Source organism: Rhizoctonia solani, chromosome 4, assembly GCF_016906535.1.
Source record: "Rhizoctonia solani chromosome 4, complete sequence".
In the NCBI taxonomy this organism is placed as follows: Eukaryota; Fungi; Basidiomycota; class Agaricomycetes; order Cantharellales; family Ceratobasidiaceae; genus Rhizoctonia; species Rhizoctonia solani.
This window is the reverse complement of record NC_057373.1, coordinates 729,303-754,830: the sequence shown is the minus strand read 5'-3', so window position 1 is coordinate 754,830 and position 25,528 is coordinate 729,303. Positions and strand designations below refer to the sequence as shown.

Below are 25,528 nucleotides of genomic sequence, written 5' to 3'. Positions count from 1 at the left end.
AAAGTAGCGGCTTATAGCGCTGCCCCTTACTTTGCCGACTTTACTTGGCTATATGCATGTATGTATGTACATATTCACTATCAACCCTAGCCGCGCCCCGCTTCGCTTCCCAAAACAACAACACTATATCCACCAGAATGATCCAATATTAGTGTTCTCTGGTACACAATCGAGATGATTGTCCATTTTGAAACATAGAATACATCATGATGCTGCGGCCAATGCACGATAGAGGCAAGTACGCTAGCACTTCATGTCTCGACCGAGGCCGAGAGACCCACAGCCAGACATGTCCCCCTTCTTCAATTCACTTCCACGACCCCATAACCTTGTCACGCGTGTCACCAAGTATTCAGAAAGATTATATGCGTCCGGTGGGGGTTCGAGGTCTATGGTAGATTAACCCAGTGAAGACGTATAAAAGCCCAGTCGAGCGCGAGCCAGAATCCGCACCAGTGACTCACCATTTCACTAAACTCGCCTCAATTCCGCTATCTTTACTAAGCACCATGTCCCTCGCAAGATATAACCTTCGGTTTTTAGGCACTAGTGATTCAGAAGACACTAGGGGTATCTATGCCACGTCCGATGGAATCGGAAACCAAATCAAGCTTCAGCCTCTTGCTCCAGACCTGCAGGAGCAACAAACGGTACATTCACTCGTGTCTAAAGTTCATTAGCCTCCTTACTAATATAGTTACTATGTGACTTCAGTGGAATTTTCTCCCAGGCAACATAGCGGAAGACAAATACAGAGTTGTTTTGGACTCTGACGAAAGGAAAGAATTATCCTGGGGCTACGGAGAGTTCCAAGGTAACGGGCCTATCCTTCTATCTGGATCGGATGAATCGACGGGAATATTTTTTCTGAGAAAATCAGAGCACCAAGAACAGAACGTTTACACGTAAGTTCACTATATAATAGTAGATATAGATTCTGAATTTATTTAATTCGCCCAGCCTTACTTTGGATGTGGATCTTGTGGGAGCCGCCGCTTACGCGGGAGTCAAAGACGAGCGCGTAAGTGATAAATTTGAGTACTTTCGCTGGTGGTACTCACCTTGGCTATATCAAGTTGGAAATAACGATGTTTCCAATCACACCCGATATCTGTCCCCCTCTATGGAAACTCGAACGGCCGTAGAGTTAAGAGGCTCCTTGTAAAGCCATGACTGCTGGCATTGATGTGTGATTTTGTCCCAACTGAATAAAACGAAACAATCATGATTTGAAACACTTTGCGTACGGTTGGCCGAGTCTTTGCCGATATCCTTGAACCTCGCTCTATTCATGGTTCAGATTTACAAACCACTCGTATACTCGTCGAAGCTCCGGATACGCTGCAAAAGGGAGCCCGATACACGCCCTTGGTCCCTGAAATGTATGCGCCCTATGATGACATAAAACCATGAACCCCCCACTTCACTTCCTCCACACTTCTTTCCTTTGCTTTCAGAGATGAGCACTCGCAACCCATCCGACGACTATACTTACATCCTGCGCTATGCAAAAGACCTCATCGGCCAGTCGTGTGCGACCCGGTCTGGACCTGACCGGCCTATCGAACTACACCCGCGAGTACCCGAACTCGTGGACATCCAAGGAGTAAGCTATCCAAGCTGTTGTAATAGAGTCATGCAGCGAACCAAAAGTAGTGGACAGTCAAACGCAGGGACGAAGAACAACACTATCAAATATTGGATCCGACCACATATGTCGGGAAACACTACGGATTTTCTGCCTCGCGCGATCCGGGACTTCAGGAGTCTGTGATGTTGGGGAGTAAACCGTCTGATTTTATATTTATACCGGAAAAGGAGCCAATGAAGTACATGTAAGCTGGAGGATGAAATACATGAACTATTGTAACGGTAGGCAAAATGCAGAATTGCCTTGTCGGGACCGACCACGGGGGGACACAAATGTCTTGATGTGGTCAATAACAAGGTGGGTAGTCGGTTGAAATATGCTAAAGAAAAGGTTCACACTTGTTTTATGCAGGTTGTCATACGACTCTTCCAAGAGGGTCATTTGTGGGATGAACTTCCACGGTGGTACCTGGATCGTATTGTCTACTGAGTTCCGCGTTGTTTGAATCTGAAATTGTACAAAACTAAAACGGTGGTTCGCCCTCCTTGTACCTTTAGTGTATGAATGAGAAATATTTTCTGTTTGTAACAACCATCCTATATGTATAATCCCCGCACATCCCATGGAAGACATGACGTCCTAAGGTGTCAACACAGCCCAAATATGAGCTTTTCAGGATACACAAGTCTTCTTAAAACGTATACGCAGCTACCCTGAGGCCCGATACCGTATCAAACACATTCGCAACATCGCTCGAGATCCAATGATCCTCGTGGCCCTGTTATGTTCCTGAGCGTCCAAGTGCCCACTTGCACACTTTAATACCAAGTCCTTCCGCAAAAGAAATTATGACATATTCTTAGCTGTAACGACACAACCAAGAGCACCTCGTGGGTTCTTGGGCACTGGATTGGGATGGTGGTTATGTTTCGGCAGGGATAGATCCCCAGGAAGGATCGGGGCAGACAAATTGGTGAATTGAGCGTTTCACGCATGTGATTGCTTTCGTGTAAAGACGACTCTTTTTTTTCGAACGCTTAAAACGTCCTAGGATAAGGCTCGCACAACGAGAGTTTGACAAACCATTGCGCAATAATTGAGAGATGGGCCAAGGAACTGTGGAGTAGGCTACCCACCCCCCGATCCTTTCTCGCCATCAGAAACGAGTTCAGGATCTACTCGGTTTCGTAATGTGAGAGGTCTCCACAACCTCTCAACTTCGAGAATGTCAGATTGATGAAAGTGGGTGAGGGGGAACCTTACATTTGATATATATGTGATTATATCTGACTGTGGTTCGAGTTCTTTCCCCGATACTGTAGCCTGTGTCAAACCCTGTAACCACTTGTATCCATGATTAAAAAACAACTTGGATGTCATCAGCTCACCAATACACAAAGCTCATGACGTGAGCCTCCACCCGGGCTTCTTCGAATCGCGCGCCTAATAGTTGGTGGCTGAACGTAGAACTCGAGAAGAACAATGCCTGTATGCGCAATTTAGCTCTTCGCTACCGCAAGACCAGACGGATTTGAGCATACGGGCACAGATGCCCGTTTGAAATTCTGTCAGTATCAAGTACAACAGTCATTGAGACGGGGCCGCAATTTTATTAAGATCCAGACTAAGCTGGCTTGTCTTTGATACATCTACGTACAGGTGCTTAAAAAGTGGGTTTCGGGACCGAGAAGATGGCTTGGGATTGTTGTCTCTACTCGATGAAAAGGGATGTTAGGTGTCTATGGAAGAGTAAGTTGGGTTGAATTTTAGACATGGCACCTCCTTTTGACCGATCGATCCTGCACGATCGACGGTTCGCGGGTACTTTTTGCTCTCCTTTCACGTGGCTGTACGGACTTAACGGGACTGGGAGATCCTAAATAGGGGTAGATTAAAATAATAGAGTTACGTGTCGGGGGTGATAATTAAATTTAATTGCCTCCGTTATTGCAGGAGGTGGATGCGAACTGATGAAATATCGAGTGTATTTGACCCAGTACGCATACATGGGTGAATTAATGTAACGGTGAGATGGCGCATTGAGAGCAAGGCACGGGCGCCACGTTTGGTGTCGTGCCGGCGGGCGGAGGATCGACAGTGTACGAGAATAACTGTCCAACTCACGTGGCTCAAACTTCGGAAAGATTTTCGTGTCGAACAGCTAGCGGGTGATACCTAGTCTCGTAGCATATCCCAGACTCGCTCATGTAGTGGGTGGATTCAGAGTATATAGCCGCCCCTGGCCAGACAGAAATCGGGGCGCAAGTTCGCAAGTAAACGAGTGAGAATGTAACGTGACCAGCGGTGATATGAGTCAACGGGTTCGCGTAAAAAGTGGCCGGGGGGTTGGGCCACGTGGGAAACCCTTGATTGCGATCGGGGCTTGGGCATAGAGGTCGTCGAGCACGCAGCCGAGACCAGGGCAAGAACTTTTTTTACGACTCGACGATATGAGTGGTGGTGGCGAGAGCGTGCTGTTGCTGACTGTGCAGTCGAGCGAGTCGCCGCAGCATTCGAGACGATCGAGCTTGTCGGCGAATATGATGCTGTCGCTGTCTGGGGGTGCGGGTGGGACAGTGGCGGGGACGGGTGGGACGCCAGGGGGAAATCGAAGCCGAGGGTCGTTGCCGGGAGCACGGACTCGGGGAGGGGGACTGGGGGGCGCGGAAGGACTAGTGGTAGCGCTGAGCGGGATGGCGGACAAAGGAGGCCCGGTCCTCGATCTGTCCGTCCGGAGCGTTAATATGTCGCTATCTACTCTTCCTGACCGCCCTCCTGTACTTGTTCTCGCCCCGCTCGAGGCCCACGACACTCTTTTTACTCCCTCTGCTATTTGCTTCGTTCCCCCGATGGGCTCTGCCTGGTCTGCCCCCGACCCAAAGCCGGCTGCCCCGCGGCGTCCGAGGCCGGTGTCCAGCATCGAGCTATCTGGCAATGCGAGCGCTGCTGCCGTCGAGCGTGTCATCGCCCACGTAAAACGAGTGGTCTATGAGCTATCGGGCACTGGGATTCCTGTAGTGGGTAAGTCCTATCTATGACCTATACCTATGCACGCTGCTCACGTGGACACAGCCTACACTCCCTCGACCGCCGAGCTCCCGCCGCAAATCCGCAACGCAGTCGAGGCATTGGGCTGCACCGAAATACTCAAGCCGCCGTTTACACCCGATTCTGTCCGCCACTCGTTGACAAAGGTGCGCCCGTGGCCCAATGCGCGGTCCACACAGCAACCAGGTTTGACCAAGCCCTCCGACTCTATATCTCCACGCATGTCTTTGCATTCCTCTAAACCTTCTCTGTCTCTCGCATCCCTGCCTGCTGCCTCTACATCATATCAACCTCCGCCCGAGAGTTCAATTTCCCATATGAATTCCCTCCCTTCGCTCGCTCCTCTTGTTCCACCCCCACCGCATCTAGGTGCCCGAGCCAGTTATTCTTGTCCTCATATCTATGCGCCTGCTCTGCCCCCCTGTGTTCGTCGCCGAAGTGTCGATGTTGGTGGTCTGGCCCTAGCCCTCAGCGGTGTCGCCGGTCACGGTGGAGGATGGGGTGGTTGGGCCGGCGCAGAAGAAGAGCTCTCACTCGGTGTACCTTCTGCAAAGGCCAAGGGAAAGGCCAAAGCGGATAGCCCTACTTCCAAAATCCCAATCCAAAGCGATGCCATGTAAGTCTCAAAATTGCTCACGGTTTTAATTTTAATTCATGTTCGCATAGGTACGCCGAGCTATTGTCCCAGATGTATACCCAAACCGGAGCTGCAGTTGAAGGTGCAACTTCCGACGCTTCGCCCCCTCATGCGTCCCCATACCCACTCGGCCGTCCGCACTCGGCCTCGGATCCTCACATTCCCTTTGCCTACTCTGTCGATGACCCACCCCAAGCAAACGGCACACCCCCAACCTACACATCCCCAACTCCTGATCCTGCCCACCGCGAATACCTCATCTCTCTCCTTGACCGATGGGAATTCGAACCCCACAAGCTGTCAGACGAGGACGTCCTTGCTTGCGCGGGGTTATTGTTCGAAGCTGCGTTTCAAATTGATGGTTTGCAGGAGGATGTGGGCGTCTGTTATGGTGAGTCCCCCCCCTTTTTGTGTGATGTTCAGGAACCAACGAAGGTCAAATTAAAAAAAAATAAACAACTTAAATTGGAATGACAGACCAAATTCCCCCGTTCCTGCGAGCGGTGCGAAAGATCTATCGGACTCAAAATCAGTATCACAATTTCCAACATGCGCTAGATGTGTTTCAGGCTGTGTACTGGTTCTTGTGTCGGGCAGGTGTCGTCCCGCCAGTTCAGATCCTGTCCAAGGCGAACAAGGGTGCCTCAAGTTCAAAGTTTGTAAACGCCGGGGTTGGGTCGGGTCAAATGGGCGCGAGTGGTAAGTGGCGGAGGGCCAAGACCCAGGGACGGATCGGTATACTTCGGAACGTGGACGTCTTTGCGTTGTTATTAGCCGCTGTAGGGCATGATGTTGGCCACCCGGGGTTGAGTAACGCGTTTATGGTGAGCCTGGACTAACTTGATTATACTATGTCTAATGCATATGGTGCAGACAAATGCGGACACACCTCTCTCACGCGTATTCGATCACAAATCATCCCTCGAACAACTCCACTGCGCGCTTCTCCTCCGACTTATGCACAAGTACGGCATGGGCCACCTGCTCGGAACCCGTCCCTCGCTCCCGACCAAAACCCCAAGCGGGGGCAAAGCCGGGCTCGTCTCGTACGCTTCTTCACCCGGTCTCAATGCGACGTACCAACAGCAGCAAAAGTCGTCCAACGAGTCCGGCCTCAGGCAGCCGCATGGCTTCAGGTGGCTGCTCGTTCAAACGGTTCTCGCGACGGACATGAGCGTCCATTTCGACTGGATCAAGCGGTTCAAGGAGTACGCCTCGTCTGATTCGACCGGAGGACTGAGAAAGGTCCCCGAGGACGAAGAGCGGTTAATGATTTGTCAGGCGCTGATCAAGTGCGGTGATATTTCCAACCCTGTGAGTTTCAATCCCCCCCCCCCCCCTTCATCGATCTTTGTTCTTATGGGTTGTGGGCAGACTCGTCCTCATGGAGTGTCCGAACACTGGTCTCGGGTCTTGCTCGAAGAATGGGCGTGCCAAGCGACGTTTGAGCAAGAGCTGGATTTGCCCATCACGGTCGTCAATGTAGATATCGCCAACGGGGCCAAACAGCAAGCTCAAGGCCAAGTCAACTTTATTGACATTTTCACCCAACCGTTGTTTGATGCTACGGCGGATGTGATTCCTCGTACGTCTCATTTCTTTTTCATTAAACCCCGCATATAATTCAAGTTGTCTAACGCGAATTGTATTGTGTAGAACTGAGCCCCATAAAAGAGCAATGTGCCACGAACCGCAAGCTCTGGCAGGCGCGCATGGATTCTCTTCCCCAAGCACGCGTACCACCCGCCCGAGCCCGCACTCCATCCTCGAATGAAGCGCACTACAGGAGCATATTCCCACTCACCGTTCCCCCCATGCTCTCTCATCACTCGCACCAACAGCAGCATCAACCCACCCGTCCGTCCTCGTCTGGATCCACATCTACTGGTCTATTCTCCCCCACGGGAAGCACGAGCAGCGCGACGACCAACACCGCGAGCGCGAGTAAAGAGCCGAGCGCGGTGCGAGCAGCCTATCACGCAAGCGTGAGGAAAAAGAAAAGTTTCCATCATGTGAGCTGGAATGCACACAGTACAAACGTCCCGGTTCCGCCTATGCCCTCACCTCGCGGAGGGATGTAAAGCTTTGTACATGTGCTTCCTAGAGAGAGAGAGGGGCGGATCAAGCCTTACATTTGATTCAGTGTTGGTCTCGCGCGCGAACAAGTGATATCCAGATCCGACCTCGCTCGCATGTTTCCCACGTGGTGTATGGACTCTTTTTGGCCTGGGGTGTTTATATATTTGGGTTTCTTATCTGTCTAGTGTCTTTCGAGTTCGTTTTTTCTTCTGTGTGCTTTGTCATATTGTTGTTGTTGTGTTTTTTTGTGATTTTTCGATCTGGCTGTGGTGGTGAATATATATGTTGAAGAGATTTTTCAGCCGAGTATGTTTATGATCGAATTTGATACATCGGGCGTAAAGACCGATCAGAATAGCATCGTTGATTATGAGCGTTTATGGGGATAAAGCAAGTAATCATAATGTCTCTATTTGGACCAATATCAAGGTTGGCTAGCTCAGTTGGTTAGAGCGTCGAGCTAATATTAGTTAACTCGAAGGTCGTGGGTTCGACCCCCCCGCTGACCAATTACTTTTGCTATCCTTTGCCAGCAGCAGTAGAGCCGTGTTGCGTCCGATGGTCAGTTGTGTGTTGAGATACATGTGGATATGGTCTTACAGGCAGCTTTTTCTTGGTCCTTTTCTACTAAAGCTGAGGGACGAGGTTATCTACGTAGTACACCCACCGATTATAGCCCATTGAACCTTCATAGGAGGGTATTATCAATAAACCTTGACTAAGTATAAATGAATGTGGGCTTAGGTTATTCATACATATGCAGTTTGACAACGATACATATTTGTCTTGGGATCATGATAGTTGTGCCCTTGAATTCATGTGGACCTGCTCTTGAAGTTCTCAAGGTTCGGATGGGCAGTGCCAAATGGCGTCAGGACTTCCATGCATTGAGATAAAGATCTGGGGTCGTAGAGAATTTGATCTAATTACTAGATGTCAGAATACGACCGTGCCAGCTAAAGACTGCATCATTGGCTGCTAAAACATCTGTGCTATTTCTGCTGACCAGACGACGCTAACCTATGACCTTGCTGGTATTTTGGTGTTTAATAGCTCCCCCTAAGTGCATGCATATAAATCCACTATCGACAACAACCACACCCTACTTCACGTCCCAGAACATTAACACTACAACCCACCGGAGCGATCCGATATCAATCTTTCTCGGTTCCTAATCGAGATGTTGGAGCTGCTCATCATGCCTTGTTCAATAATGGCATACAAAAGAACGTCACGCGCAGCACTTAATCCAGGCAAGTAGCCTGGTATTTCGTGCATGGGTTGGAGCTAAGAGATCTAGGCTCGGCCTGCCCGTCCTTCTCCAATACATTTCTACACCCCCGTTGGCACTTTGCATATGTCATCCAGCGTTCAGCAGGGTGTTTGCACTCCGATAATGATCTGGGGTGGTGATGAGCCAACCTAGTCAAGGCCTACAAAAGCTCAATGGAATGTGAGTTAAGGCCTGTACCAGCTCCTCAGCATTGCACCTGGCCCTCTTTCTTCCAGTAGTCTCTAATAAGTGTCATGTCTCTACGCCCTGGTCGATATCTTGTTCGGTTCATAGGCAAGGGAGACCAAGATTTTGTTGGGGGTATGTATGCTACCGGTAAAGGACCTGATCGACCGATCGAGCTCGATCCCAACAGGCCTGAGTTTTATGGGCAGCAACAAGTACGTTTTTTTGCACTTTGGTTACAATAACTCGTCAACTAATACGAACCTTTCTATCACTTAGTGGGTGTTTGAAATCGCTCCCGAGGAAGGGCGTGACGTGTATACAATCAGTTCCAGACCTGGTGAATCCTGGAGCTATGGATTCAAAAGTCCTATGCCTGGAGGGCCCATCATCTTGGACGGTACGAAACTGTTCAGAGTGCAACGCTCAGAGGGAAGTCAAGGGAGACATATTTTCACGTACGTTGATTGATTGATGATATATGAAAGCGCTAAGTGGGCATTCTTTGAACAGCATTGCCCCAACTCAACAGCCTATCGGAGCCACCCTCTATGTGGGAGCTGGAGAACAGAGAGAGGTGAGTTGTGAGCTCGAATGGCCTGTGGCAATGGCACTTATATTGGCAATGGAAAGTTGATACTTGTTCCTATCCCTGTGATTCCCGATGCTCCTCCTGCTCCCCTTTGGGAGCTCAAGCCTTTGGAAGAGTAAAAGGGCCCCCGTAAATACGCCGCTTTCGATGTTGTACAAATGTATGAACTGAATAAACTGAAATGACTTAACAATTCAAATCATTCCACCCAGCGAAGTTCTCAGCAATCTCTCAATCTTTGCTTGCACTATCACTTGAATGTACAAATCATGTATGGCCGGCCGCGCATATACCGCTAATTTGCAGATTTATTGCAAAAGGAGATTATACGCTTTGATCCCTGAAACGCATGCGCCGTATGATACCATATATAAGACCACGAACCACCACTTCATCTCCTTCATTATCTTTCCTGGCGTCCGCCCCTTGCGCTTTCAGATATGAATACTCGAACTCTATCCGACGGCTATACTTACATGCTGTGCCACGCAAGAGACTTTTGTAGCTAGTTGTGTATGACTCTGTCCGGACTTGACCATCCTGTCGAACTATGCGCACAAGCGTCTGAACGCGTGAAGGCTGAAAGAGAAGTGTCTCAAGTTTGTCGTAAGGGAGCCATGCAAGCACAATGAACAACAGTATCAAACTTTTGACCCGATCACATATATCGGGAAACAGTACGGAGTTTCTGGCTTGCACGGATGAGAAGAATAACAAGTATAACGAGGTGGGTAATACAATCAAGCTCAACTCCTAACTACCATTGTCTTGACCCTATCAGATCCTTCCCCCTGCTTGAAGGCAACAAGAGCTACGCCACAGAGCCGACCAATTTTGTCAATGCTCAGCACGGACTCAGACACACCGAAAGGAGAGCTCATCTTAACACCGGCCTGATGGCTGGCTAAAAGTAGTGAGGATAGAAAAGTGCTGAATCAAAACCAAACGGATAGCGATTCCTACTTGAAATCAAAATATGACCACCCCAACCGATCAATCCCGATGAATACCAGGTCTAGCACATATGGACTTAACCACAACGCGCGCGGCCTCGAGTTGTCGTTGACGAATTACCTCAAGTATTCCATGTAAGTCTCAAACAACACATGCATGCGCTGAATTTGTCTCTGACAATGATCGCCTAATGACGATCCGTAGATCATCAAGAGGGAATTTGGCCCTCGTTGATAAGTTAATGATGTCCGTGCTCGAGAAACATGCTGTAACCGGCGGCTCGGCAATGTGCGGCAGCGTCGTCTGTATAGTGACAACCTACACACTTCGCATGACAGAAGCGAGCGAGTGCCCAAGCACATAGTCACTGAAACCACTCCAATCACACAAAGCACACAAGATACATAAAAAAAGAACCTCATACTAAATACATTCGAGTCCATTATCTCCAAGAGATCCTCATTATAGATCCCAGCGTTCCTCTTGTTAAGCAGTCGTAGCCACATCACTCGATTCACCTGGGGCAGCCGTCGCATCCGCCAAATCCGCCAACGCACTCGAGTCCAACCTGGGCGAAGGCCCGGTTCCGGTAATGGGTTCAGACTGGGTCTGGGCAGGCAACGAGCCTGTCCCGCTCACGATCCGCTGAACCGGCGATCCTGGCCCGCCAGCTCCAAAATTGACTCGCTCACTCCTTAAAAACTCGACCATGGCTTTCACTTCGTCGATTTCGTCCATGAGTACCATGTTCTTGTTGCTCAGTTCTTTGTTTTCTGCTTCGAGTTTGTTGATTTGGTCTTGAGCTGCGGCTGCGGCTTTTATTGCGGAGCGAGAGAATGGGTTCTGAGTTGTGGCAGATGCGAGACGACGTGTGAGGTCCGTCACTTGCGAATTTGCGTGGTTAAGCTCGTCTTCCTGAGTCCTAGTTTGGTTATTATCAGGCTGAATTCACCTAAAAATGAAAACGAGTCATACTTGTGGAGCGCAGTCAACTGTTCGTTTGCATGCTGTAAACTCTGGAGCTGAAGTTCCATCTTGGCGTAGTTACTAATCATTTCATCCAACTTGGCACGGTCTTCGCGGTAAGCTCGCATTTCGGGCGAGTCATCCCTTTGGACTAGAGTGAGAATCGAATATGGAATACGACGCTTGAGAATATACCTCAGAGCCTGTGCCTTGACCAACTGATCTATCCTCTGTTCGTATGCAGCGATTTTGTCCACCTTGGGCGCCGACTCGCGTAACTGCTGTTTGAGGTTGAACACCCTTTAGCAAAGTTAGTGCACTTCCTCTTGTCGAGTACAGTCAAACCCACTCGTTCAGCGCATCAGCCAGTGCTTCATTCTGTGCCTTCAAAGCCGCCTACATCCAATCCGCCACCCATCAACTAACATTCGGCAAAATAAAAACAAAAAGGTAAGCAAGAGTACACACCCTAGCATCGTTAACCTCGCCCCTCAGCTCGACAGCCTCGGCCGCCCAACTACGCTTCTCCTCCCTGAACCGGGTGAGCTTATCCTGCAACTCGGTCACCCATTGTGTATGCCTCGACTTGGTCCCAGCCGCCTCGGCCCGGGTCGTCGCGAGGTCTTCTTGAGCTTTAGTCAGCTTTGCCTTGTAGTCTTTAAGTTTCACATGCTAAATGCGTCCAATGCGTCAATGCATTGTGATTGCGATTGCCCCTGTCAATCTTACGAAACAAGTCAAGAATAGATTAAACTTACCAGACTTTGTCTCTCCGCCTCCTCGCTCCTCGAAACAATCTTATCCTGATGCAACCGGCCGACATGCTGCTGCACGAGCTCCTTGAGATAAATCTCGAAATTGAGCTGGTTCCGGAGTATGAGCACGTCCCGCTGGAGGATCGACAGGGCCTCTTCGGCCATGGCGTGCCGCGGGCGAGGGGACATGGTGGTGCTCGCGGGCGCGGCCGGTGCTGGGGTGTCTGCGAGGAATAAGAGCGGGCCGGGGGGAGCGGTTAGTGTTGCGTGGGTGTTGATCATGATTTCGAGGGACTTTTCGCTCCGGCCTCCTGTGGACTTGGGCGAACGCGAATTGTATTGTGCAGAACTGAGCCCCATAAAAGAGCAATGTGCCACGAACCGCAAGCTCTGGCAGGCGCGCATGGATTCTCTTCCCCAAGCACGCGTACCACCCGCCCGAGCCCGCACTCCATCCTCGAACGAAGCGCACTACAGGAGCATATTCCCACTCACCGTTCCCCCCATGCTCTCTCATCACTCGCACCAACAGCAGCATCAACCCACCCGTCCGTCCTCGTCCGGATCCATATCTACCGGTCTGTTCTCCCCCACGGGAAGCACGAGCAGCGCGACGACCAACACCGCGAGCGCGAGTAAAGAACCGAGCGCGGTGCGAGCAGCCTATCACGCAAGCGTGAGGAAAAAGAAAAGTTTCCATCATGTGAGCTGGAATGCACACAGTACAAACGTCCCGGTTCCGCCTATGCCCTCACCTCGCGGAGGGATGTAAAGCTTTGTACATGTGCTTCCTAGAGAGAGAGAGGGGCGGATCAAGCCTTACATTTGATTCAGTGTTGGTTTCGCGCGCGAACAAGTGATATCCAGATCCGACCTCGCTCGCATGTTTCCCACGTGGTGTATGGACTCTTTTTGGCCTGGGGTGTTTATATATTTGGGTTTCTTATGTGTCCAGTGTCTTTCGAGTTCGTTTTTTCTTCTGTGTGCTTTGTCATATTGTTGTTGTTGTGTTTTTTTGTGATTTTTCGATCTGGCTGTGGTGGTGAATATATATGTTGAAGAGATTTTTCAGTCGAGTATGTTTATGGTCGAATTTGATAAATCGGGCGTAAAGACCGATCAGAATAGCATCGTTGATTATGAGCGTTTATGGGGATAAAGCAAGTAATCATAATGTCTCTATTTGGACCAATATCAAGGTTGGCTAGCTCAGTTGGTTAGAGCGTCGAGCTAATATTAGTTAACTCAAAGGTCGTGGATTCGACCCCCCGCTGACCAATTACTTTTGCTATCCTTTGCCAGCAGCAGTAGAGCCGTGTCGCGTCCGATGGTCAGTTGTGTGTTGAGATACATGTGGATATGGTCTTACAGGCAGCTTTTTCTTGGTCCTTTTCTACTAAAGCTGAGGGACGAGGTTATCTACGTAGTACACCCACCGATTATAGCCCATTGAACCTTCATAGGAGGGTATTATCAATAAACCTTGACTAAGTATAAATGAATGTGGGCTTAGGTTATTCATACATATGCAGTTTGACAACGATACATATTTGTCTTGGGATCATGATAGTTGTGCCCTTGAATTCATGTGGACCTGCTCTTGAAGTTCTTAAGGTTCGGATGGGCAGTGCCAAATGGCGTCAGGACTTCCATGCATTGAGATAAAGATCTGGGGTCGTAGAGAATTTGATCTAATTACTAGATGTCAGAATACGACCGTGCCAGCTAAAGACTACATCATTGGCTGCTAAAATATCTGTGCTATTTCTGCTGATCAGACGACGCTAACCTATGACCTTGCTGGTATTTTGGTGTTTAATAGCTCCCCCTAAGTGCATGCATATAAATCCACTATCGACAACAACCACACCCTACTTCACGTCCCAGAACATTAACACTACAACCCACCGGAGCGATCCGATATCAATCTTTCTCGGTTCCTAATCGAGATGTTGGAGCTGCTCATCATGCCTCATTAAATAATGGCATACAAAAAAACGTCACGCGCAGCACTTAATCCAGGCAAGTAGCCTGGTATTTCGTGCATGGGTTGGAGCTAAGAGATCTAGGCTCGGCCTGCCCGTCCTTCTCCAATACATTTCTACACCCCCGTTGGCACTTTGCATATGTCATCCAGCGTTCAGCAGGGTGTTTGCACTCCGATAATGATCTGGGGTGGTGATGAGCCAACCTAGTCAAGGCCTACAAAAGCTCAATGGAATGTGAGTTAAGGCCTGTACCAGCTCCTCAGCATTGCACCTGGCCCTCTTTCTTCCAGTAGTCTCTAATAAGTGTCATGTCTCTACGCCCTGGTCGATATCTTGCTCGGTTCATAGTCGAGGGAGACCAAGATTTTGTTGGGGGTATGTATGCTACCGGTAAAGGACCTGGTCGACCGATCGGGCTCGATCCCAACAGGCCTGAGTTTTATGGGCAGCAACAAGTACGTTTTTTTGCACTTTGGTTACAATAACTCGCCAACTAATACAAACCTTTCTATCACTTAGTGGGAGTTTGAACTCGCTCCCGAGGGAGGGCGTGACGTGTATACAATCAATTCCAGACCTGGTGAATCCTGGAGCTATGAATCCGAAAATCCTATACCTGAAGAGCCCATCATCTTGGACGGTGCGAAACTGTTCAGAGTGCAACGCTCAGAGGGAAGCCAAGGGGGAGATATTTTCACGTAGGTTGATTGATCGATGGTATATAAAGGCTCTAAGCGGGTGTTATTTGAACAGCATTGCCTCAACCAAAAGCCTCATCGGAGCGACTCTCTACGTGGGAGCTGGAGAAAATCAGAGAGTTGTGAGTTGTGAGCTTGAACCGCCCGCAGCAATGATGCTCATAAATGTGAAGTTAACGTTTATTCCTGTCCCTGTAATTCCCGGTGCTCATGGTCCCCTTTGGGAGTTCAAGCGGCTGGAAGAATAAAGGGACCCGTGCAACTACGCTGTTTTCGATGTTGTATAACTGCATGAACTGAATAAATTGAAATAACATAACAATCCAAAGCACTGCACCCAGCGAAGTTCTCATCAATCTCTTAATCTTTGCCTGAACAGTGACTTGGATGTACAAACTACATATGGCCGGTCGTGCATATACCGCTAAAGTTGCAGAGCCATTGCACAAGGTGATTCTACTCTTCGATCCCTGGCACGCATGCACCATATGATAACATAGATAAAGCCACGAACCGTCACTTCACCTCCTTGATTATCTTTCTTGCCCCCTCCCCCCCTGCACTTTCATATATCAATACTCGAACTATATCCGACGGCTGTACTTACACTTTATGCTACACAAGACTCTTTCGTAGCCAGTTATGGGACTCTGTCTGGAACTGGTCATCCTGTCGGACTACACGCACAAGCGTCTGAATGCGTGAAGGCTGAAAGAGAAATTTCTCAAGTTAGTGGCAAGAGAGGCATGGGGCCACAATGAGCAGCAGTACCAAACCTTTAGCCCGATCAGATATGTCGGGAAATAATACGGAGTTTCTGGCTTGCAGGAATGTGAAGAATAAGAAGGATAACCAGGCGGGTGGTACAATCGAGCTTGGCTCTTAACTACCGTTGTCTTGATCATATCAGATCCTTCGTCCTATTTGAAGATAACAGGAGCTACGCCGCAGAGCCGTCCAACTTCGTCAATGCTGGACACGGACTCAGAAACACCGAAAGGGGAGCTCACCTTAACGCCGGCCTGATGGCTGGCTAAAAACAGTGAGGATAAAAAAGTGCTGAATCAAAACCAAATGGGTAGCGATTCCTGCTTGAAATCGAAATATGACCAACCCAATCGATCGACCCCGATGAATACCAGGTCTAGAGCATACACCTCGCAAATCCGCATATAGACTTAACCACAACGCGCGGGGCCTCGAGTTGTCGTTGACAAGCAGCCTCAAGTCTTCCATGTAAGTCTCAAACAACACATGCATGCGCTCACTTTGTCTCTGAGAATGATCACCTGATGACGATCCGTAGATCATCAAGAGGTAATTTGGCCCTCGTTGATGAGTCAATGATGTCCGTGCTCGAGAAACATGCTATAACCGGCGGCTCGGCAATGTGCGGCAGCGTCGTCTGTATAGTGACAACCTACACACTTCGCATGACAGAAGCAAGCGAGTGCCCAAGCACATAGTGACTGAAACCACTCCAATCACACAAAACACACAAGATACATAAAACAAGAGCCTCATACTAAATACATTCGAGTCCATTATCTCCAAGAGATCCTCATTATAGATCCCAGCGTTCCTCTTGTTAAGCAGTCGTAGCCACATCATCCGATTCACCAGGGGCAGCCGTCGCATCCGCCAAATCCGCCAACGCACTCGAGTCCAACCTGGGCGAAGGCCCGGTTCCGGTAATGGGTTCAGACTGGGTCTGGGCAGGCAACGAGCCTGTCCCGCTCACGATCCGCTGAACCGGCGATCCTGGCCCGCCAGCTCCAAAATTGACTCGCTCACTCCTTAAAAACTCGACCATGGCTTTCACTTCGTCGATTTCGTCCATGAGTACCATGTTCTTGTTGCTCAGTTCTTTGTTTTCTGCTTCGAGTTTGTTGATTTGGTCTTGAGCTGCGGCTGCGGCTTTTATTGCGGAACGAGAGAATGGGTTCTGAGTTGTGGCAGATGCGAGACGACGTGTGAGGTCCGTCACTTGCGAATTTGCGTGGTTAAGCTCGTCTTCCTGAGTCCTGGTTTGGTTATTATCAGGCTGAATTCACCTAAAAATGAAAACGAGTCATACTTGTGGAGCGCAGTCAACTGTTCGTTTGCATGCTGTAAACTCTGGAGCTGAAGTTCCATCTTGGCGTAGTTACTGATCATTTCATCCAACTTGCCACGATCTTCGCGGTAAGCTCGCATTTCGGGCGAGTCATCCCTTTGGACTAGAGTGAGAATCGAATATGGGATATGGCCCTTGGGAATATACCTCAGAGCCTGTGCCTTGACCAACTGATCTATCCTCTGTTCGTATGCAGCGATTTTGTCCACCTTGGGCGCCGACTCGCGTAACTGCTGTTTGAGGTTGAACACCCTTTAGCCAAGTTAGCGTGTTTCCTCTTGTCGGATACAATGGAACCTACTCGTTCAGTGCATCAGCCAGTGCTTCATTCTGTGCCTTCAAAGCCGCCTACATTGAGTCCCCACCCATCAGCTAACATTCGGCAAACAAAATTAAAAAGATAAGAAAGAGTACACACCCTAGCATCATTGACCTCTCCCCTCAGCTCGACAGCCTCGGCCGCCCAACTACGCTTCTCCTCCCTGAACCGGGTAAGCTTATCCTGCAACTCGGTCACCCATTGTGTATGCCTCGACTTGGTCCCAGCCGCCTCGGCCCGGGTCGTCGCGAGGTCTTCTTGAGCTTTAGTCAGCTTTGCCTTGTAGTCTTTAAGTTTCACATGCTAAATGCGTCCAATGCGTCAATGCATTGTGATTGCGATTGCCCCTGTCAATCTTACGAAACAAGTCAAGAATAGATTAAACTTACCAGACTTTGTCTCTCCGCCTCCTCGCTCCTCGAAACAATCTTATCCTGATGCAACCGGCCGACATGCTGCTGCACGAGCTCCTTGAGATAAATCTCGAAATTGAGCTGGTTCCGGAGTATGAGCACGTCCCGCTGGAGGATCGACAGGGCCTCTTCGGCCATGGCGTGCCGCGGGCGAGGGGACATGGTGGTGCTCGCGGGCGCGGCCGGTGCTGGGGTGTCTGCGAGGAATAAGAGCGGACCGGGAGGAGCGGTTAGTGTTGCGTGGGTGTTGATCATGATTTCGAGGGACTTTTCGCTCCGGTCTCCTGTGGACTTGGGCGATGCGCTGGGATCGGCTGGTTGGGGTTGGGGCTGCGGTGGTGGTGGCGGCGGTTGGGTCGATCCGGCTGGACTGGGTGGTAGGGGTATCTTGGCAGGTTTCGCACTCTCCGGCGGAAGGAGTGAATGGTTTCCACTTGCTTGGGGGGTTGGATGGCTGCTTGCTTGGGGTGTAGGAGGAATGTAATATGCAATACTGTGTCCTGCCGAGGTTTGAGCATTTTGGATGTCCAGGAGTGTGCATTCCCTGTATACTCTGTTAGAGATAATCGGGATACGAAGCAGGTAGGGGGACGTACGCAGCAACGGTAGCGATATCTTTATCCTTCCACCTCGTCAAGTCTGCAAGTTCGCTCTTGGCATCCGCGAGAATAATACTCGGATGAACTACATGTCCACGTAATAGTGGCTTTTGAACCAGTCAGTTTTTCCTGTTGGTCCTTGCTCCTCTTGTACTGTAGCAGCTCACCCGACTACAACTCTTAATCTCGTCCTCGTCCAATACCACATCCCAATCATGAGTAAACATCGACGCATGTCCATGTGTTCTCAAAAACGTGACGGGAGATCTGAGAAAGGCGATGGTGTTGCACGGGTACAGGCCGTACATGAATGTAAAGTAAAGCCGAGTTTCGTTGGGCGCTACAGCTTTTCAAAAGTGGTATTCGCGTTAGTAGGGTTGGAAGATACAAGGGACGAGAGGGTGGGTGAAACGTACAGCATACCTGCTGATTCGAAAGTCGTGTCTTGAGAGAGAGAGTTTGGGGTTAGTTTCGTGTGGGATCGAAAACGAGGGTGGTGTCACTCACCCAATCGTTTCCATTCTAGCTCGGGCTTGACTTTCCACCTCCGACCTTCCTTTCCTTCACTCCTCAACTTCCAGCATACAATCCTCCCGAGAATAGTTAGTAATGCGGGTAGTCGAGTATTCAATTGTGCAGGGGCATCGACCGCTAAAGCAGGAAGAAGCATAATAAGGGACGTAATGGCAATACTAAACACCGTGGTCGACTGGTCGACTTGGAGAGAAATCAACAGCGTCGAGAAAAGCGGCGAATTGACAAAAGGTATCGATACTTTGCGCGGCGAGCGAGAAAACCGATTAAGCTATGTTTTGGCACGTTCATCTCAGAACCTGTTGAACCCCCCAAAACGCACTCACGAGAATACAAAGTTGCAACCGACTCTCGGGGTTAGCCTTGAAACTAACATCCAATTCCTCAAACAGTTCCTAAAACTTGACAATCAACTTCCAGGCCTTCCCCGGTCTTCAAACCAGTTGCAAACTCACCTTGGGACGGGTGAACCCATCGGAAACCAAGAGATCCTCCAAGTTGGTTTTCCACACAGCCATCTTGGCACGCTCGTCCGCGCTCTGCGTCATCGTTTCGACGGCGCTATCGTTCTCCCGGGGCGCATCCAACACGTAAAGCTGGACCAAGCGGCGGCGGAGCAACTGGGCCTTGGTCTCGGACTCGTCGTAGAGCGGCATCAAGACGAGGTCCTTGGCCTGTTTAACGGCCTCGAGGTCCAGCCTGGGTTCTCGTAGCGCGCGACGCAGGAGAGAGTCGAACCAGGATATGATGGATGCGCTCGAGAGGACCATGCGGAATGCGTATAGGACCCCGATGAACGCGGCAATGTGCGATACGTCCGAGTGGTCGATGGCCTGGGAGTATATGTCCAGCAGTCCATTGTCCAGCTCGGGCTCCAGGTGCGCGGTCTCGGATATGTAGACGTCGATGAGCGGGCGCAGGTCTGTCAGCTGGGGCGGGGAGTGTGTGTTGAATGTGCTTCGGATGTGGGTCAGTATGTCTTTGGTCGTGGCGGACATGGTGATGATGATAGCACAATGTGTGTGGTCGTCTACCGCATCGGCGTCGAAAAGGCCAAGTTCTGGACCCCCAACTTGCACACACTCCAAAAAAGGTAACACACATCATTTAGATTGATTGGGTAAGCATACAGTGAACAGAACGGAATTGTGTACGGTATTTGTCTTGTCATCGGAGCGAATAGAAAGAAAAGAAAGTAAAAAAACACCTGCGCAATCAAGCGAGCCACTGAGAAAAACAACTATCGATTCCGGCGGAACGAGTAAAGGACAGCGAGGGGGACTTGGGCCACTGCAACTAGCTAACAACGTACTAGCCGAACTCCCTCGCACCCATGTACACACACACTTTGGATGCAAGCACCCGAATTCGGACCGACACCACCCGGGCGACAATCAACGAAAAAGAAAAAGAATATAGAAAAGAGCTCTTGGCCGGACGTGTGCGTCTGAAAGGCACTAGGCCTGTCAAACGCACAACAGCTCCGTATGATCGCAGGGGATCCGCGCTCGACTGGGATTCCCGTCTCGCAAGCAGGGAGAATACAAGGAGCGCCTCTCTTTTTCTCTCTCTTCGGGCCCGAGGGCTTCGGACTCTAGCCGTGCCGCTCAAGGGCTTCAAGGAAAGAAATGTATGGCGCTTCAGATCCTCAACCCGGTAAGGAGAGCAGGGGGAAACCGCGATCGTCGAGGGACCTCAACCTAGCAAAAAGGCCTAGGGGTGGGTAGGAAGGAGCTAGAAATCCGGCGCAACAACAACAACAGCCGACCCTCCCGAAACACATTATCTAGATTACAACAGACACAGGAATAGAAAGACAACAAGTGAGGCGGAGTTGAATTTACGAGCGAATCATGACCCAGCGTTGGCCCGCGAGGACGAACCATCCGGTGCGCTGGGAGGCAGGGAGGGAGGTGTCCATACCCTCCGCGGCTCCTCCGCACGCCCAGCAGCACGGAGTCCACTGGCCGCGCCACATGCACTCTTGCGCGCCCGAGCATGGGTTGCGCCGGATGCGAGCACGGTTGACCAGCGTGTTGTGTTCGAGTTCGGCGGGGCCGAGTGGGGTGGAGCCGGGCAAGGCAAGGAGTTGGCCATAGGCTTCGTCTTGAGGGGGCATACATTCGAAAAAGGCTTCCCAGGTCGGTGGTGTGAATGTGATCTCGGGTGCGTCGGGAGAGAACGGACGGATGATTTCTAGATCGTTTCGCAAGTGGTGGGTCGCGATAGGGTCGGTGGACAAGTCAAAGGAGTGTTCGATTTCAATTTCCGACTCGTCGTATTCGTCGTCGGTGTATTGGGGAGTGGGGGCTGGGGTGTTGTGGGGAGAGTCGGGGGGAGATGTGTAGTATGAGGGAGGACCGTAGATCCATTCGCCGCCATCGTCGTCCTCTTCCTCCTCGGCAAACACCTGATCAACGAGCTTTCCGAGCTGGACCGCCGGGCTCTCGGGGCGGATCTCGATAGGGGTGGACTTGGGAACAGCAGTAGAAGGAGTAGGGATGACGAGTGGCCATGGCTCGCACTTGGTGTAAGCCTGCCAAATGAAGAAATCATGAGATGATGTCATCACACATTAAAAAAACGAGACCCGACTGACCTCGGCTTCAAACTCGGGAGTGGTAGGCTCCGAGTCATCGGTGACTACACGAATCACAGGCCGGTGGGTGAGGGGACCGACGTCCGACTCGACTTCGGTCTCGAGCTCGGTCTCTGTTTCTGTCTCGAGCTCAGTGTCGACCTCGGAGTCGTAGGAAAAGGACTCGATGTCGAATCCCATGGCCATGGACGGGCCCTCGCCGGCAACGGGAGAAGGAGGAGCAATGGCGTCTTCGTCGATAGGTGGGTACGTCCATGGCACGAGCTTGAGGGACGGCTTGGGAGTCGTCGAGGACGAGGGACCGGCAAGCGGCGTATCCGGGATCTTGACAGAAACTTGCTTGGTCACCAGTACCTTTTGCTGGTGTCGTGTGAGCAAAATGGGCGCTAAATCGGTTGGTTATTTGCTCACCATAAGCTCCTTAATTTCGGATGGGAGTCCCGGGGGGCCGGCGGCTGCCTTGGCTGCCTTGCGCGAGTGACGGCGGCGACGGGCTGGGATGTGTTTGGCCGAGGAAGAGGTACGCATGGCACCGAGGGCATCGGTCCACTCTTGTGCTGCGGCGACTTCGGCGAGATATCGGAGAGCGTCGGAGTAGGAGGGAGTAAGGGGAGTAGTAGGAGAAGAGGGCTCGGTCGTCGTGAATAGGATCGTGTTCATTATGGATGGCGTAGCAGGTCGTAACTCGGCCGGTGACAGGACTAGTACTAAAGTGCAATAAAAACCAGATATACAGCTATATTACTAGTAATGAACGGATATGCTGGCTCTGCAACAATGAGGTCAAGTCTAGTCTAGTCCGCCGCCACAGACAGAGGATAGAGGGAATCTACAACTAGAAATGCATTCTCCGCCCTCTCTTTAAGAATCCACCCGAAGGCACAAGGCCTCGAGGTCCCCGTGCCGTTGGAGCGTGTGCTTCTGCTTATGATACCCCGATTTGTCTAGCCTAATCCAGCGCCTCGTTGCACAGGGTTTTTCCATTTCTTCCGATTAACCACGGTTACTCAAATATCATTTCCGACGCTATTTTCCCCTGTCCTTGCTTTTAAAGGAGGCGTCATCCATTGACCGCTAACTGACTGTGGAGCCACGCTTTTTGATGGCGCTTAGGTCGCTTTTATCAGTAAATCCCCATTTTCTCCTTTTCTCGGACAGATTTGACGATTCTGAGAACGGACATCTCTGCGCGTCGAGCCTTTACATCTGTATATACATTTTGTTTTATCCCATTCGGCTTTGTTTTGGCTGCGCACTCCTTTGATTGCGACCGCTTAGCTCAGCATACGAGAGAAACTCGGTGGCAGTCCATGCGCGCAAGCTTACTAACATAGTCCGGGGGCCTACTGACCGACTGAAATTATGTTCCAAGTTGAAAGAGCGATTGAAAATAAGAATTTAATTGTTTGTTGTATGTACATAGTTAGGAGCAATCTCGTCGTACGGAATATGTGCTGGGGTCTCTCGGTGATGTTTGAATATCGTTGTAGCCCACGCAGCAGCTTGGGACCCGTCCATACCATGGTCATATCCATCGGCAAAACGTTGAGAACGAGCAGCGAACCTAATGAAAAAGTGAACAACCAACTAAAGTAGAGTTATAAGGTGGCATACTTGCGCATCGATAAAATTGGGGGTGATTCTAATGCCTTTAGTGCGTTCTCCTTCAACTTTTTTGAGCTACTATTAGGGGGATTATCTCGATAGTCTCTTTTTGCGTATCCCCAGACTTGCTCTATCATACTCAGCTCACAGTGGTACTTTGGGAGAAATACCACTTCAGTTCCCAGCTCTCGAGCAGCCTCTTGTAAGCCTGATTCACGATTATTGAAATCTGGCTGGTTCATCATTACCCGACGACAGCAACAGTCAGTCTTCCCTGGTTCACATCCCTTCGTGCAAACTGCGTTCAAATCGGCAAGATGACCGAGACCGCGCTCTCGAAGAATCCACGACATTCCCTTGAAACGATTGGGTTTGTTTGGGTCATAGAACTCCTGGGGTGAGCCGTCTGGGAGAAAACCATTCTCCATTCTCACAAACACGCGTTTGTCGTCCTTGTCCTTGTAGTAAGGCCAGTCCAGAAGCGGACCCTTGGGCATTCCATAAGCGGAAAGTGAGGAAAGCGAGCGTTTCGTGTGCGAAGGAGCATTGTCGTACACAAATATGTGAGTGAACTGGGGGAAGTGTTCGTTGACAATTTTGACAGCATCCTCTAGTTGAAGAATGACACGGTCGTTTGTAAACCATCCATCTTTGTCGCCCCCGGGAAACATTGTTACTCTCGCAGATTCACTAGATTCATTGTTAGTTTCAAGCAATACACATTCCACTGCAACTTACCCATTCGGTCCACGCAACCACCCAAACTCTGCACACACAAAGTCGGCCACCATTAAACTACACCCCTCTCCTTTCTTGTGTGGTACTGGGCTTTCTCCAACAAAGACCCATCGAACTTTACGACGATCGTTTGCGTAAAAAATTGTCTCGTCGTGAAACCACAAAATAATGGGTTTCTTGCCAGGTAGTAATCGCAATGGACGTGTAGGATCTTCAACACCATCCCGATTATAAATTATTCGCCGCCGCTCGATTTTCTTCAGGAAAGGTATGTATACCTTTTGCCGGTATTCAACTACATCTTGTTGTTCGTGACCGTCAAAGTATTGGCCCACAGGTTCAGATCGCCAAGAAAAACCAGCCCGAGAGAGCCAGCGTTGTGCTGTTCGAAGACTAATCTTTTTCTTGATGTCCAGTGTTTTCCAAACCTCTGGATCAGACAGAAAGTCCACCACATCCTGTGCACCCGCCAACTTCCCAGCTTTCTGTAAGTGAAGCCTGATTGCAGATGACACATCCTCATCCTCCAGTGTGGATACGTTCCACCAACCTCGGATATTCCCAGGTAAGTCACCATAATTGATGAGTCGACGGGTCCATTTACGGATTGTTCGGGCATATGTATCTCTTCAATTATGCATACGTGCTGCATCCTTGGATGCCTGAATAAATTTCTTTCCTTTTGGCTCAGCCTCAAGGAATTGGTTCAGACAGGCTTGTATTGCAGTGTATCGCTCAGCAGTGATCCGGTCCAGGTCTTTGTACTTGTATCCACCTGATGGAAGTTGGGTCCGGCGTGCAGAATCAAGTGTGGCAAGTGCTGTCTGCGCTTGGGCAACAGTTGGTGGGCGGTAATAACTAAGTTCCCATGGGAGTTCTCCACTGCTAGAGCCAGAGTCGGAATCTCCTTCAGAATCAGAAGAGTCAGAGTCAAAAGAATTGGGGGAATTGGGATAAGCTGGAGGATGATCCAGTTCGGAGCCACAGGGGTCAGGGGCTGCTCCAGTAAGTCATTTAATTTGCATAATCTGCTTAAAGAGCCAACCTATATAGACTACATCCACTCCTAGTCTGCAGAGTGATGTCTCAGAGTCATTGTACAAGTCCAGTGGCTTGAATACACTTTTGTTGTTGTTGTCTTCATTGTCAAAATGAGCTGTTTTTATACGTTTTTGCTACCATGATATCAAAATAAAATTCATAAGATCTATTTGACACACTTACATTGGCCCTGGCCTTTTCAAGAGCCTGTAATTGCTGCCTTTTTTTATTGCTGATAGTCATTGGGAAGTATGGTTGCTCACTCAATCTAGTTAGCGGTCCCCCGGACTGTGTTAGTAAGCTTGCGCGCATGGACTGCCACCGAGTTTCTCTCGTATGCTGAGCTAAGCGGTCGCAATCAAAGGAGTGCGCAGCCAAAACAAAGCCGAATGGGATAAAACAAAATGTATATACAGATGTAAAGGCTCGACGCGCAGAGATGTCCGTTCTCAGAATCGTCAAATCTGTCCGAGAAAAGGAGAAAATGGGGATTTACTGATAAAAGCGACCTAAGCGCCATCAAAAAGCGTGGCTCCACAGTCAGTTAGCGGTCAATGGATGACGCCTCCTTTACCTGTCTAATCTCTCAAAAAAGGAATATCTCCGTTGCTTAATCTTCTATCTCTTGTCAAAAACAACTACCTCTTGGCTCTTGGTAACTCCCCCAACCCTTGTACTCGTTGCTCTCCTCACCCTTGTACATCTTGCTTTTGTCCACACCACTTGTGCGCCACGCACGCTCGTGTACACATACACCCCATCTCTTATCAGCTCTAGACTGTCGATCTATATCTCGA

The 25,528-nt window shown here is 50.0% G+C and overlaps 10 protein-coding genes and 2 non-coding genes across 12 annotated transcripts; 8 read left to right on the top strand and 4 right to left on the bottom strand.

Annotated features, from left to right (window-relative positions):
• Nucleotides 1-509: 509 nt before the first annotated feature.
• RhiXN_00211 (peptidase inhibitor clitocypin domain-containing protein) lies at nt 510-1,145 on the top strand (the record flags this gene model as incomplete). Its single annotated transcript, XM_043320030.1, has 4 exons — nt 510-650; nt 715-905; nt 961-1,021; nt 1,077-1,145. 4 exons carry the CDS (start codon nt 510-512, stop codon nt 1,143-1,145), a joined length of 462 nt encoding a protein of 153 aa, XP_043179042.1.
• A 314-nt stretch (nt 1,146-1,459) lies between these two features.
• Nucleotides 1,460-2,080, top strand: RhiXN_00210 (peptidase inhibitor clitocypin domain-containing protein; the record flags this gene model as incomplete). Its single annotated transcript, XM_043320029.1, has 4 exons — nt 1,460-1,606; nt 1,657-1,835; nt 1,888-1,948; nt 2,003-2,080. 4 exons carry the CDS (start codon nt 1,460-1,462, stop codon nt 2,078-2,080), a joined length of 465 nt encoding a protein of 154 aa, XP_043179041.1.
• Nucleotides 2,081-4,041: 1,961 nt separating this feature from the next.
• RhiXN_00209 (uncharacterized protein) lies at nt 4,042-7,357 on the top strand (the record flags this gene model as incomplete). Its single annotated transcript, XM_043320028.1, has 7 exons — nt 4,042-4,612; nt 4,664-5,255; nt 5,306-5,667; nt 5,754-6,100; nt 6,150-6,590; nt 6,651-6,861; nt 6,933-7,357. 7 exons carry the CDS (start codon nt 4,042-4,044, stop codon nt 7,355-7,357), a joined length of 2,949 nt encoding a protein of 982 aa, XP_043179040.1.
• A 426-nt stretch (nt 7,358-7,783) lies between these two features.
• On the top strand, nt 7,784-7,864 carry RhiXN_12373. The gene has a single exon. It is a non-coding gene; the product is annotated as a tRNA-Ile (tRNA).
• A 1,018-nt stretch (nt 7,865-8,882) lies between these two features.
• RhiXN_00208 (peptidase inhibitor clitocypin domain-containing protein) lies at nt 8,883-9,525 on the top strand (the record flags this gene model as incomplete). Its single annotated transcript, XM_043320027.1, has 4 exons — nt 8,883-9,029; nt 9,094-9,272; nt 9,328-9,391; nt 9,448-9,525. 4 exons carry the CDS (start codon nt 8,883-8,885, stop codon nt 9,523-9,525), a joined length of 468 nt encoding a protein of 155 aa, XP_043179039.1.
• A 1,321-nt stretch (nt 9,526-10,846) lies between these two features.
• Nucleotides 10,847-12,270, bottom strand: RhiXN_00207 (uncharacterized protein; the record flags this gene model as incomplete). Its single annotated transcript, XM_043320026.1, has 5 exons — nt 10,847-11,282; nt 11,336-11,626; nt 11,676-11,722; nt 11,795-11,998; nt 12,085-12,270. The coding sequence occupies 5 exons, from the start codon at nt 12,268-12,270 to the stop codon at nt 10,847-10,849; spliced, it is 1,164 nt and encodes a 387-aa protein (XP_043179038.1).
• Nucleotides 12,271-12,361: 91 nt separating this feature from the next.
• RhiXN_00206 (uncharacterized protein) lies at nt 12,362-12,853 on the top strand (the record flags this gene model as incomplete). Its single annotated transcript, XM_043320025.1, has 1 exon — nt 12,362-12,853. One exon carries the CDS (start codon nt 12,362-12,364, stop codon nt 12,851-12,853), a length of 492 nt encoding a protein of 163 aa, XP_043179037.1.
• A 426-nt stretch (nt 12,854-13,279) lies between these two features.
• RhiXN_12374 lies at nt 13,280-13,359 on the top strand. Its single transcript has one exon. It is a non-coding gene; the product is annotated as a tRNA-Ile (tRNA).
• Nucleotides 13,360-14,377: 1,018 nt separating this feature from the next.
• On the top strand, nt 14,378-15,015 carry RhiXN_00205 (peptidase inhibitor clitocypin domain-containing protein; the record flags this gene model as incomplete). The annotated part of the gene is made up of 4 exons (XM_043320024.1): nt 14,378-14,524; nt 14,589-14,767; nt 14,823-14,889; nt 14,941-15,015. 4 exons carry the CDS (start codon nt 14,378-14,380, stop codon nt 15,013-15,015), a joined length of 468 nt encoding a protein of 155 aa, XP_043179036.1.
• Nucleotides 15,016-16,355: 1,340 nt separating this feature from the next.
• Nucleotides 16,356-19,746, bottom strand: RhiXN_00204 (Tuberous sclerosis 1 protein; the record flags this gene model as incomplete). Its single annotated transcript, XM_043320023.1, has 12 exons — nt 16,356-16,791; nt 16,845-16,979; nt 17,031-17,135; nt 17,185-17,231; nt 17,302-17,505; nt 17,592-18,159; nt 18,212-18,321; nt 18,382-18,554; nt 18,638-18,658; nt 18,722-19,019; nt 19,075-19,143; nt 19,204-19,746. The coding sequence occupies 12 exons, from the start codon at nt 19,744-19,746 to the stop codon at nt 16,356-16,358; spliced, it is 2,709 nt and encodes a 902-aa protein (XP_043179035.1).
• Nucleotides 19,747-20,588: 842 nt separating this feature from the next.
• On the bottom strand, nt 20,589-22,007 carry RhiXN_00203 (uncharacterized protein; the record flags this gene model as incomplete). Its single annotated transcript, XM_043320022.1, has 3 exons — nt 20,589-21,284; nt 21,348-21,707; nt 21,759-22,007. The coding sequence occupies 3 exons, from the start codon at nt 22,005-22,007 to the stop codon at nt 20,589-20,591; spliced, it is 1,305 nt and encodes a 434-aa protein (XP_043179034.1).
• Nucleotides 22,008-22,745: 738 nt separating this feature from the next.
• RhiXN_00202 (DDE superfamily endonuclease) lies at nt 22,746-24,974 on the bottom strand (the record flags this gene model as incomplete). The annotated part of the gene is made up of 6 exons (XM_043320021.1): nt 22,746-22,911; nt 22,962-23,642; nt 23,691-24,240; nt 24,334-24,687; nt 24,736-24,865; nt 24,915-24,974. 6 exons carry the CDS (start codon nt 24,972-24,974, stop codon nt 22,746-22,748), a joined length of 1,941 nt encoding a protein of 646 aa, XP_043179033.1.
• Nucleotides 24,975-25,528: the final 554 nt, after the last annotated feature.